The 14,546-nt window shown below is 45.6% G+C and overlaps 2 protein-coding genes across 5 annotated transcripts in view; one reads left to right on the top strand and one right to left on the bottom strand.

The window, feature by feature from the left end:
- Positions 1–14,546, bottom strand: part of ARHGAP32 (Rho GTPase activating protein 32) — a 523,871-nt gene that overhangs the window by 287,624 nt on the left and 221,701 nt on the right. The gene's annotated exons all lie outside the window — the stretch shown is intronic.
- Positions 4,932–14,546, top strand: part of BARX2 (BARX homeobox 2) — a 53,735-nt gene continuing 44,120 nt past the window's right edge. Inside the window, exon 1 of the mRNA XM_075839155.1 lies at positions 4,932–5,118. Within this exon, the coding sequence (XP_075695270.1) occupies positions 4,932–5,118 (187 nt within the window). The remainder of the gene's footprint in view (positions 5,119–14,546) is intronic.

Raw genomic sequence — 14,546 nt, 5'->3', positions numbered from 1 at the left:
CAGTCTACATGGACACATACAGGGGGAGTGACATCCTCATATACAGTCTACATGGACACATACAGGGGGAGTGACATCCTCATATACAGTCTACATGGACACATACAGGGGGAGTGACATCCGCATATACAGTCTACATGGACACATACAGGGGGAGTGACATCCACATAGACAGTCTATATGGACACATACAGGGGGAGTGACATCCACATAGACAGTCTACATGGACACATACAGGGGGAGTGACATCCACATAGACAGTCTATATGGACACATACAGGGGGAGTGACATCCACATATACAGTCTACATGGACACATACAGGGGGAGTGACATCCACATATACAGTCTACATGGACACATACAGGGGGAGTGACATCCACATATACAGTCTACATGGACACATACAGGGGGTGTGACATCCACATATACAGTCTACATGGACACATACAGGGGGAGTGCCATCCACATATACAGTCTACATGGACACATACAGGGGGAGTGACATCCACATATACAGTCTACATGGACACATACAGGGGGAGTGACATCCACATATACAGTCTACATGGACACAGGGGGAGTGACATCCACATATACAGTCTACATGGACACATACAGGGGGAGTGACATCCACATATACAGTCTACATGGACACATACAGGGAGAGAGACATCCACATATACAGTCTACATGGACACATACAGGGGGAGTGACATCCACATATACAGTCTACATGGACACATACAGGGGGAGTGACATCCACATATACAGTCTACATGGACACATACAGGGGGAGTGACATCCACATATACAGTCTACATGGACACATACAGGGGGAGTGACATCCACATATACAGTCTACATGGACACATACAGGGGGAGTGACATCCACATATACAGTCTACATGGACACATACAGGGGGAGTGACATCCACATATACAGTCTACATGGACACATACAGGGGGAGTGACATCCTCATATACAGTCTACATGGACACATACAGGGGGAGTGACATCCACATATACAGTCTACATGGACACATACAGGGGGAGTGACATCCACATATACAGTCTACATGGACACATACAGGGGGAGTGACATCCACATATACAGTCTACATGGACACATACAGGGGGAGTGACATCCACATATACAGTCTACATGGACACATACAGGGGGAGTGACATCCACATATACAGTCTACATGGACACATACAGGGGGAGTGACATCCTCATATACAGTCTACATGGACACATACAGGGGGAGTGACATCCTCATATACAGTCTACATGGACACATACAGGGGGAGTGACATCCACATATACAGTCTACATGGACACATACAGGGGGAGTGACATCCACATATACAGTCTACATGGACACATACAGGGGGAGTGACATCCTCATATACAGTCTACATGGACACATACAGGGGGAGTGACATCCTCATATACAGTCTACATGGACACATACAGGGGGAGTGACATCCACATATACAGTCTACATGGACACATACAGGGGGAGTGACATCCACATATACAGTCTACATGGACACATACAGGGGGAGTGACATCCTCATATACAGTCTACATGGACACATACAGGGGGAGTGACATCCTCATATACAGTCTACATGGACACATACAGGGGGAGTGACATCCTCATATACAGTCTACATGGACACATACAGGGGGAGTGACATCCACATATACAGTCTACATGGACACATACAGGGGGAGTGACATCCTCATATACAGTCTACATGGACACATACAGGGGGAGTGGCATCCACATATACAGTCTACATGGACACATACAGGGGGAGTGACATCCACATATACAGTCTACATGGACACATACAGGGGGAGTGACATCCACATATACAGTCTACATGGACACATACAGGGGGAGTGACATCCACATATACAGTCTACATGGACACATACAGGGGGAGTGACATCCTCATATACAGTCTACATGGACACATACAGGGGGAGTGACATCCACATATACAGTCTACATGGACACATACAGGGGGAGTGACATCCACATATACAGTCTACATGGACACATACAGGGGGAGTGACATCCACATATACAGTCTACATGGACACATACAGGGGGAGTGACATCCACATATACAGTCTACATGGACACATACAGGGGGAGTGACATCCACATATACAGTCTACATGGACACATACAGGGGGAGTGACATCCTCATATACAGTCTACATGGACACATACAGGGGGAGTGACATCCTCATATACAGTCTACATGGACACATACAGGGGGAGTGACATCCACATATACAGTCTACATGGACACATACAGGGGGAGTGACATCCACATATACAGTCTACATGGACACATACAGGGGGAGTGACATCCTCATATACAGTCTACATGGACACATACAGGGGGAGTGACATCCTCATATACAGTCTACATGGACACATACAGGGGGAGTGACATCCACATATACAGTCTACATGGACACATACAGGGGGAGTGACATCCACATATACAGTCTACATGGACACATACAGGGGGAGTGACATCCTCATATACAGTCTACATGGACACATACAGGGGGAGTGACATCCACATATACAGTCTACATGGACACATACAGGGGGAGTGACATCCACATATACAGTCTACATGGACACATACAGGGGGAGTGACATCCTCATATACAGTCTACATGGACACATACAGGGGGAGTGACATCCACATATACAGTCTACATGGACACATACAGGGGGAGTGACATCCACATATACAGTCTACATGGACACATACAGGGGGAGTGACATCCTCATATACAGTCTACATGGACACATACAGGGGGAGTGACATCCTCATATACAGTCTACATGGACACATACAGGGGGAGTGACATCCACATATACAGTCTACATGGACACATACAGGGGGAGTGACATCCACATATACAGTCTACATGGACACATACAGGGGGAGTGACATCCTCATATACAGTCTACATGGACACATACAGGGGGAGTGACATCCTCATATACAGTCTACATGGACACATACAGGGGGAGTGTCATCCTCATATACAGTCTACATGGACACATACAGGGGGAGTGACATCCACATATACAGTCTACATGGACACATACAGGGGGAGTGACATCCTCATATACAGTCTACATGGACACATACAGGGGGAGTGACATCCACATATACAGTCTACATGGACACATACAGGGGGAGTGACATCCACATATACAGTCTACATGGACACATACAGGGGGAGTGACATCCACATATACAGTCTACATGGACACATACAGGGGGAGTGACCTCCTCATATACAGTCTACATGGACACATACAGGGGGAGTGACATCCACATATACAGTCTACATGGACACATACAGGGGGAGTGACATCCACATATACAGTCTACATGGACACATACAGGGGGAGTGACATCCACATATACAGTCTACATGGACACATACAGGGGGAGTGACATCCTCATATACAGTCTACATGGACATACAGGGGGAGTGACATCCACATATACAGTCTACATGGACACATACAGGGGGAGTGACATCCACATATACAGTCTACATGGACACATACAGGGGGAGTGACATCCTCATATACAGTCTACATGGACACATACAGGGGGAGTGACATCCTCATATACAGTCTACATGGACACATACAGGGGGAGTGACATCCACATATACAGTCTACATGGACACATACAGGGGGAGTGACATCCTCATATACAGTCTACATGGACACATACAGGGGGAGTGACATCCTCATATACAGTCTACATGGACACATACAGGGGGAGTGACATCCACATATACAGTCTACATGGACACATACAGGGGGAGTGACATCCACATATACAGTCTACATGGACACATACAGGGGGAGTGACATCCACATATACAGTCTACATGGACACATACAGGGGGAGTGACATGCACATATACAGTCTACATGGACACATACAGGGGGAGTGACATCCACATATACAGTCTACATGGACACATACAGGGGGAGTGACATCCTCATATGCAGTCTACATGGACACATACAGGGGGAGTGACATCCTCATATACAGTCTACATGGACACATACAGGGGGAGTGACATCCACATATACAGTCTACATGGACACATACAGGGGGAGTGACATCCACATATACAGTCTACATGGACACATACAGGGGGAGTGACATCCACATATACAGTCTACATGGACACATACAGGGGGAGTGACATCCTCATATGCAGTCTACATAGACACATACAGGGGGAGTGACATCCTCATATACAGTCTACATGGACACATACAGGGGGAGTGACATCCACATATACAGTCTACATGGACACAGGGGGAATGACATCCTCATATACAGTCTACATGGACACATACAGGGGGAGTGACATCCTCATATACAGTCTACATGGACACATACAGGGGGAGTGACAGCCACATATACAGTCTACATGGACACATACAGGGGGAGTGACATCCTCATATACAGTCTACATGGACACATACAGGGGGAGTGACATCCACATATACAGTCTACATGGACACATACAGGGGGAGTGACATTTATAACGTGGAGCGCCTCGGTGACACACGGTGAGAGGCAGGGACAGAAGTGGCAGTCAGATCCTGGGCTGTCATCTCTTCTGCTGCTGACGGCTTCCTCCCTGCACACTGCGCTCACACCATGACCGGCGCACAGCAGCACAGCACGGCAGCACAGCACGGCACGGCGCTCTGATTGACAGCTGCACTTTCCTAAAAAGGGATTGAAATGAAGTTTATATAACAGAAGAGCCGAGACCCCGCAGAGGACACGCAGCTCCCGCCCGGACACCCCCGCAAGCCAAGGAGTCATTACCCGGGCACAACATGCACTGCCAAGCCGAGCTCAGGCTCACCTCCCCCGGACAGCTGAAAGCAGCCAGGCGGCGCTACAAGTCCTTCATGATCGACGAGATTCTGTCCAAGGAGACGTGCGATTACTTTGAGAAGCTGTCGCTTTACTCGGTGTGTCCGTCCCTGCTCGTGCGACCCAAACCCCTGCACTCCTGCTCCGGTAAGAGCCGCCGGTATACTCCCCAGATATACAGATCTATGTGCACGACCTGTGGGATTTATCTATAATATCTATCTATCTATCTATCTATCTATCTATCTATCTATCTATCTATCTATCTATCTATCTATCTATCTATCTATCTCATATCTATCTATCTCATATCTATCTATCTATCTCATATCTATCTATCTATCTATCTATCTCATATCTATCTATCTATCTATCTATCTATCTCATATCTATCTATCTCATATCTATCTATCTCATGTCTATCTATCTATCTCATATCTATCTATCTATCTATCTATCTCATATCTATCTATCTATCTCTTTCATATCCATCAATCTATATCAAATATATTATCTATCTATCTATCTATCCAGATCTATCTATCTATCCAGATCTATCTATCTATCCAGATCTATCTATCTATCTAATATCTATCTTATCTATAATATCCATCTGTCTTTCTAGCTCATAAAATAATCCATCTCTCATATTCATCTATGTACCCAATATATATCTAATATCTCGTCTCTTTCTTTCTTTCTTTCTATCTATCTATCTAATCTATTTCTATCTATCTATCTATCTAATATATACTATCTATCTATCTATCTATTATATTATCTATCTATCTATCTATCTATCTCATAGCTATCTATCTCATATCTATCTATCTATCTATCTATCTATCTATCTATCTATCTATCTATCTCTTTCATATCCATCAATCTATATCAAATATATTATCTATCTATCTATCTAATATCTATCTATCTCTATCAAAAATATTATCTATCTAATATCTATCTATCTAATATCTATCTATCTATCTATCTATCTCTCTCATATCTATGTATCTATGTATCTATCTATCTATGTATCTATCTATCTATCTATCTCTCATATCCATCAATCTATATCAAATATATTATCTATCTCATATCTATCTATGTATCTATCTATCTATGTATCTATCTATCTATCTATCTAATATCTATCTTATCTATAATATCCATCTGTCTTTCTAGCTCATAAAATAATCCATCTCTCATATTCATCTATCTATGTACCCAATATATATCTAATATCTCGTCTCTTTTTATCTATCTATCTATCTATCTATCAATGTATCTATCAATGTATCTATCTAATCTATTTCTATCTAATATATACTATCTATCTATCTAATATATTATCTATTTATCTATCTATCTAATATATTATCTATCTATCTATCTAATATATTATCTATCTATCTATCTATCTATCTATCTATCCATCAATGTATCTATCTAATCTATTTCTATCTAATATATACTATCTATCTATCTATCTATCTATCTATCTATCTATCTAATATATACTATCTATCTATCTAATATATTATCTATTTATCTATCTATCTATCTAATATATTATCTATCTATCTATCTCATATCTATCTATGTATCTATGTATCTATCTATCTATCTATCTAATATCTATCTTATCTATAATATCCATCTGTCTTTCTAGCTTATAAAATAATCCATCTCTCATATTCATCTATCTATGTACCCAATATATATCTAATATCTCGTCTCTTTTTATCTATCTATCTATCTATCTATCTATCTATCTATCTATCTATCTATCTATCTATCTATCTATCTATCTATCTAATCTATTTCTATCTAATATATACTATCTATCTAATATATACTATCTATCTATCTATCTAATATATTATCTATTTATCTATCTACCTATCTATCTCATATCTATCTATCTATCTATCTCATATCTATCTATCTATCTATCTCATATCTATCTATCTATCTATCTATCTATCTATCTATCTATCTATCTATCTATCTATCTATCTATCTATCTATCTATCTATCTATCTATCTATCTATCGTTTTCCAAATAGGCAGCAACTTAATTACTACTGTGCGGGAGGTACCTGGTCCACGCTCCTTGTTATGTCGCAGGCTGCAGTAGTCGATGCTCTGCTTCGTCCTGTTCTGTCATGTACTGTAGTTATGAGGTCAGACTCCATGTGGTTTTACATTGTTTACACTGGGGGCTGCTCAGTGGATTTGATCAGCATTGTGCTTTACTACATATTATACTATTATTATGCTGCGGGGGAGGGGCTGTTTTCATTTTTTGTAAATTCCCAGGGAAAACTCTTATGAATCTCTGCCAGGAATAATGTTAAATAAATGTCAGAATAAAGAGAACCTGGCAACGGTGGAGAGGCTTTATAAGAAATCCTTCTATCTGCTCCCCCCTAGAGCTGACACTTCTCCCTGCAGCCTCCTCTCACCCCTAGAGCTGACACTTCTCCCTGCAGCCTCCTCTCACCCCTAGAGCTGACACTTCTCCCTGAAGCCTCCTCTCACCCCTAGAGCTGACACTTCTCCCTGAAGCCACCTCTCACCCCTAGAGATGACACTTCTCCCTGCAGCCTCCTCTCACCCCTAGAGCTGACACTTCTCCCTGCAGCCTCCTCTCACCCCTAGAGCTGACACTTCTCCCTGAAGCCTCCTCTCACCCCTAGAGCTGACACTTCTCCCTGAAGCCACCTCTCACCCCTAGAGATGACACTTCTCCCTGCAGCCTCCTCTCACCCCTAGAGCTGACACTTCTCCCTGCAGCCTCCTCTCACCCCTAGAGATGACACTTCTCCCTGCAGCCTTCTCTCACCCCTAGAGATGACACTTCTCCCTGCAGCCTCCTCTCACCCCTAGAGATGACACTTCTCCCTGCAGCCTCCTCTCACCCCTAGAGCTGACACTTCTCCCTGCAGCCTTCTCTCACTGCTAGAGCTGACACTCCTCCCTGCAGCCTCCTCTCACCCCTTCTCCCTTCAGCCTCCCATCACCCCAAGAGCTGACACTTCTCCCTGCAGCCTCCTCTCGCCCCAGAGCTGATACTTCTCCCTGCAGCCTCCTCTCACCCCTAGAGCTGACACTTCTCCCTTCAGCCTCCTCTCACCCATAGAGCTGACATTTCTCCCTGCAGCCTCCTCTCACCCCTAGAGCTGACACTTCTTCCTGCAGCCTCCTCTTACCCCTAGAGCTGACACTTCTCCCTGCACTCTCCTCTCACCCCTAGAGCTGACACTTCTCCCTTCAGCCTCCTCTCACCCCTAGAGCTGATACTTCTCCCTTCAGCCTCCTCTCACCCCTAGAGCTGGCACATCTCCCTGCAGCCTCCTCTCACCCCTAGAGCTGACACTTCTCCCTGCAGCCTTCTCTCACCGCTGGAGCTGACACTTCTCCCTGCAGCCTCCTCTCACCCTAGAGCTAATACTTCTCCCTGCAGCCTCCTCTCACCCCTAGAGCTGACACTTCTCCCTTCAGCCTCCTCTCACCCCTAGAGCTGACACTTCTTCCTTCAGCCTCCTCTCACCCCTAGAGATGACACTTATCCCTGCAGCCTCCTCTCACCCCTAGAGCTGACACTTTTCCCTGCAGCCTCCTCTCACCCCTAGAGCTGACATTTCTCCCTGCAGCCTCCTCTCACCCCTAGAGCTGACACTTTTCCCTGTACTCTCCTCTCACCCATAGAGCTGACATTTCTCCCTGCAGCCTCCTCTCACCCCTAGAGCTGACACTTCTTCCTGCAGCCTCCTCTTACCCCTAGAGCTGACACTTCTCCCTGCACTCTCCTCTCACCCCTAGAGCTGACACTTCTCCCTACACTCTCCTCTCACCCCTAGAGCTGACACTTCTCCCTGCAGCCTCCTCTCACCCCTAGAGCTGATACTTCTCCCTTCAGCCTCCTCTCAACCCTAGAGCTGATACTTCTCCCTTCAGCCTCCTCTCACCCCTAGAGCTGACACTTCTCCCTGCAGCCTCCTCTCACCCCTAGAGCTGACACTTCTCCCTGCAGCCTCCTCTCACCCCTAGAGCTGACACTTCTCCCTGCAGCCTCCCCTCGCCCCTAGAGATGACACTTATCCCTGTACTCTCCTCTCACCCATAGAGCTGACACTTCTCCCTGCAGCCTCCTCTCACCCCTAGAGCTGACACTTCTCCCTGCAGCCTCCTCTCACCCCTAGAGCTGACACTTCTCCCTGCAGCCTCCATTCGCCCCTAGAGCTGACACTTCTCCCTGCAGTCTCCTCTGGCCCCTAGAGCTGATACTTCTCCCTGCAGCCTCACACATGAACCTGCTGCTGGAACAGAGGTCACCTCGGAGGTGTTAGCAGTGATTGGAGAGGATTGTGAGCACTTGGTTCTTGTTGAATGAAGAGACCGTTGGGAAATAAAAAACTGCAGCGCACAATTGGGCTTTTGTGTGCGCAGCAACATTTGTGAGTTGTCACTTGTAACAATGCAGCAAGCCGGGCACAGAGCAGGGTCCTCTGCCATGTACACTGGAGCAGGGTCTGTCTCTGCCATGTACACTGGAGCAGGGTTCTGTCTGTCATGTACACTGGAGCAGGGTTCTGTCTCTGTCATGTACACTGGAGCAGGGTTCTGTCTCTGTCATGAACACTGGAGCAGGGTTGTGTCTCTGCCATGTACACTGGAGCAGGGTTCTGTCTCGGTCATGTACACTGGAGCAGGGTTCTGTCTCTGCCATGTACACTGGAGCAGGGTCTGTCTCTGCCATGTACACTGGAGCAGGGTCTGTCTCTGCCATGTACACTGGAGCAGGGTTCTGTCTCTGCCATGTACACTGGAGCAGGGTTCTGTCTGTCATGTACACTGGAGCAGGGTTGTGTCTCTGCCATGTACACTGGAGCAGGGTTCTGTCTCTGCCATGTACACTGGAGCAGCAGGGTTGTGTCTCTGCCATGTAAACTGGAGCAGGGTTCTGTCTCTGTCATGTACACTGGAGCAGGGTTCTGTCTCTGTCATGTACACTGGAGCAGGGTTCTGTCTCTGTCATGTACACTGGAGCAGGGTTCTGTCTCTGCCATGTACACTGGAGCAGGGTTGTGTCTCTGCCATGTAATCTGGAGCAGGGTTCTGTCTCTGTCATGTACACTGGAGCAGGGTTGTGTCTCTGTCATGTACACTGGAGCAGGGTTGTGTCTCTGCCATGTACACTGGAGCAGGGTTCTGTCTGTCATGTACACTGGAGCAGGGTCCTGTCTGTCATGTACACTGGAGCAGGGTTCTGTCTCTGTCATGTACACTGGAGCAGGGTTGTGTCTCTGCCATGTACACTGGAGCAGGGTCTGTCTCTGCCATGTACACTGGAGCAGGGTCTGTCTCTGCCATGTACACTGGAGCAGGGTTCTGTCTCTGCCATGTACACTGGAGCAGGGTTCTGTCTCTGCCATGTACACTGGAGCAGGGTTCTGTCTGTCATGTACACTGGAGCAGGGTTCTGTCTGTCATGTACACTGGAGCAGGGTTGTGTCTCTGCCATGTACACTGGAGCAGGGTTCTGTCTCTGCCATGTACACTGGAGCAGGGTCCTCTGCCATGTACACTGGAGCAGGGTTCTGTCTCTGCCATGTACACTGGAGCAGCAGGGTTGTGTCTCTGCCATGTACACTGGAGCAGGGTTGTGTCTCTGCCATGTACACTGGAGCAGGGTTCTGTCTCTGTCATGTACACTGTAGCAGGGTTCTGTCTCTGTCATGTACACTGGAGCAGGGTTGTGTCTCTGTCATGTACACTGGAGCAGGGTTGTGTCTCTGCCATGTACACTGGAGCAGGGTTCTGTCTCTGCCATGTACACTGGAGCAGGGTTGTGTCTCTGCCATGTAATCTGGAGCAGGGTTCTGTCTCTGTCATGTACACTGGAGCAGGGTTGTGTCTCTGCCATGTACACTGGAGCAGGGTTGTGTCTCTGCCATGTACACAGGAGCAGGGTCCTGTCTCTGCCATGTACATTGGAGCAGGGTTCTGTCTCTGCCATTTACATAGAGAGATTGAATTGGCTTTGTTCATTGAGCTTGGTGCCCATTTTACAGTTCTAGGCATCATATAACGTGCTGTCCCCTGTATACATTCTGTAATAATAGATCAGCGGTTACAGGGATCTGATTTGTTTATGTATATTATAGATTGATCGATACATGAACAAATTTCAAGAATGCGATCAGATTGTGAAAATTAACTCTGTGCGATGATGATAAAATAACAGAGCTGGGAAGTTTTCTGTCAATGATTTGGGTTCATTCATGGCAATGGTCGCTTCTAGGTTAGTACAGGAAATCTCCTCCTGACGTATAAATCATACAGCGGAGATCACAGGAAATTCTAGAAAAAGTTACGTTATAGAAACACGAGATCAGCGCGATCACCCCGGCAGCAGGTTCCCTCTCAGGCTGGGGGCACATCCGTTTAATTGTACATGTGATATACACTGATATCAGGTATTGGCGTTTATTTTGCTGTACGTTTTTCTTTTTGTATTGTATTTGTATCTGTTTTTATTTGCTCTGTTCACATCTGCACTGCTATTTACAATTTTCGGCACCGTCATCGGAGCAGAACAACAGAAATAACAGCAGTGACGTATATGTCGCATGGCGGATACCGATGACGCCCAGTAACTTTAATGGGTTCCGTCAGGTTTCTGACATAGTGTCAGTGATTTTACCAGAAAATATAGTGCAGAGTCCCCTAATGGAGCGTCCAAGACAGACGTGAACATAGCCTTAGTCAGTTTTTATATGATATTCGATTGACAGGACCCACACACTGCGCTGCGTTGATACATGGAGACACGAGGGTATTTTTGTGTCAGAATGAGGGAGATCGACCTGATCCTCACTTTGCTGGTGATGTACTTTGCACTAGTTCGCATCCCAACAAAATAAATAGAATCTGCCCAGGGATCCTTTACTATTCACTTTTATTGTACAATATATTTATCTCAGAACTAACCCCAGTCTGATGTGCTACAAAATACAAGGAGAAAGCACTGCCCAGAGGAGCTGACACTCTACAGTAGTGGTCCCCAACCAGCAATGCAGCCGCCATAGGAGCCCTGGTAATGACCATATGCACTGGCTGGTACAGTGAGACAATATTGCAGACATCTCCATATTTCGATGGTATTCTGGTAGGGTTCCACTTTACGTTGATCTGGAAATGTTTACAATTTCATAATTTCTTGTTTTTCCACATTTAAGATGTCTGTGTGGCTTTTCTGCGTTGAACGTGGTTCACAAGGGTTGGGGGCCTGGTGGGATCAACTTTACCACAAATATGTGTCTTTGGTCGGCGTCTGTCACACTCATTTGTGGGATGAAAAAGGCGCTGACTGTCAGAAAATGGTCTAAATCCGACGTCTGATCGCTCCAAAATCACTAGTGCGTGGCCCGCTGCTTTAGTTGTAGGATTTTCATGTTCTTTGTGGCCCCTTTTCAGTCTTTTAGTCTGTCCTAGACCATTATCTGTAGAGCTCATCAGACCAGGCACACTCTGCCTCTGTCCTGCGTGCGTAGAGTGTTAGCTCATTTGGGCAGATCCGCTATACGATGGAGCTCACATTTTGTATTCTCATTATGGTTCTGTGGCTACATCAATCCTGAGTTTATGAGGGGTGATGCGGCCGTATTAGGGTCTAGTCAGACAAGCCATGTTCACATCCGAGCGCCGAACTGACAGGACTGAACACTGACCCATTAAAGTCAATGAGCTCATTCACCATTAATCAGTGCAGAGAAAATCGCAGCATGCACTACTCAGATTCAATGGGTCCGTGAAAAAAATCAGAGCACACGGATGCCCTCCGAGCGTGGTCCGCTTTTCACTGATGGGTTGCTAGGAGATGTTGAAAAACAAAGCAGTACTTTTTTTTGACGGAAGTGAAAACACTGATGATCACGGATGTTAAAAACTGACACACGGAACGCACTCTGACACAATACGGATCAACTCTGATGGAAAGTTGTCAGTGTTTCCCTGAGGAAACAGACGAGTTTTATAACGCTCGTCTGAATAAAGCCTTAGGGATCTCACCATGGCTGTAAGGCGATGTTCACACAGCAAACTAAAAACAACCGTATAATATGAAGCTGTTTTCAAGGGAAAGTCTCTGATTTACAGCTGTTTTTAAAGCATCAAACGTTTTTTTGATGCGTTTCTTACGGCCGTTTTTGGAGCTATATTTCTATTGAGAAAATAAAAAACGGCTCCAAAAACAGCTCAAGAAGTGACATGCGCTTCTTTTTACAGGGCGGTTTCTTACGTGCTGTTTTTTCAAAAGGCGATGTAAAAAAAGCCTCGTTGGAACGAAATAATAATAATCTTTATTTATAAAGCGCCAACATATTCCGCAGCACTTTACAATTTAGAGAGAACATGAAACAAACAATATCAGACATTACATAGTGACAAAGATCATTTACAATTCAAACCTGAGGAGTGAGGACGCTGATCACAAGAGCTTACAATCTATGAGGAGGAGAGGAGGAGTGAGGACACTGATCACAAGAGCTTACAATCTATGAGGAGAGGAGTGAGGACGCTGATCACAAGAGCTTACAATCTATGAGGAGAGGAGTGAGGACGCTGATCACAAGAGCTTACAATCTATGAGGAGAGGAGTGAGGACGTTGATCACAAGAGCTTACAATCTATGAGGTGAGGAGGAGTGAGGACGCTGATCACAAGAGCTTACAATCTATGAGGAGGAGAGGAGTGAGGACACTGATCACAAGAGCTTACAATCTATGAGGAGAGAGGACGCTGATCACAAGAGCTTACAATCTATGAGGAGTGAGGACCCTGATCACAAGAGCTTACAATCTATGAGGAGGAGAGGAGGAGTGAGGACACTGATCACAAGAGCTTACAATCTATGAGGAGAGGAGTGAGGACGCTGATCACAAGAGCTTACAATCTATGAGGAGAGGAGTGAGGACACTGATCACAAGAGCTTACAATCTATGAGAGGAGTGAGGACGCTGATCACAAGAGCTTACAATCTATGAGGTGAGGAGGAGTGAGGACGCTGATCACAAGAGCTTACAATCTATGAGGAGAGAGGACGCTGATTACAAGAGCTTACAATCTATGAGGAGAGGAGGAGTGAGGACGCTGATCACAAGAGCTTACAATCTATGAGGACATAAGGGAGACACAAAGTGTAACAGTGTTTGTTCTGTACAATGGTCCGGCCATTTTTATACACATGCGGTGGTAACATAAAGCTGCATGAGCCGGTCACCCGTCAGTCTCCGTGTATGACGGACATGAAGAGAAGGAGTGTGAGGGAATCTTATTCTGATGACTGATCTATAAGGGGGGCCATGGGAAGGAGTCAGATCAGGGAATGTTATAGGCCGCTCTAAATAGATGTGTTTTCAGGGCACGTTTATAACTGTGGATATTGGGAATTAATCGGATTGTCTGGGGTAGCACATTCCAGAGGACGGACGTTTTTCCCTTTGAAATCAATGCGGAGATGTTTGGAGATGCTCAGCTTCTGTTTTTTCAGGGCTGTTTACGGCCTG

Source organism: Rhinoderma darwinii, chromosome 10 (assembly GCF_050947455.1).
Source record: "Rhinoderma darwinii isolate aRhiDar2 chromosome 10, aRhiDar2.hap1, whole genome shotgun sequence".
In the NCBI taxonomy this organism is placed as follows: Eukaryota; Metazoa; Chordata; class Amphibia; order Anura; family Rhinodermatidae; genus Rhinoderma; species Rhinoderma darwinii.
This window is presented reverse-complemented; position numbering and strand designations above follow the sequence as displayed.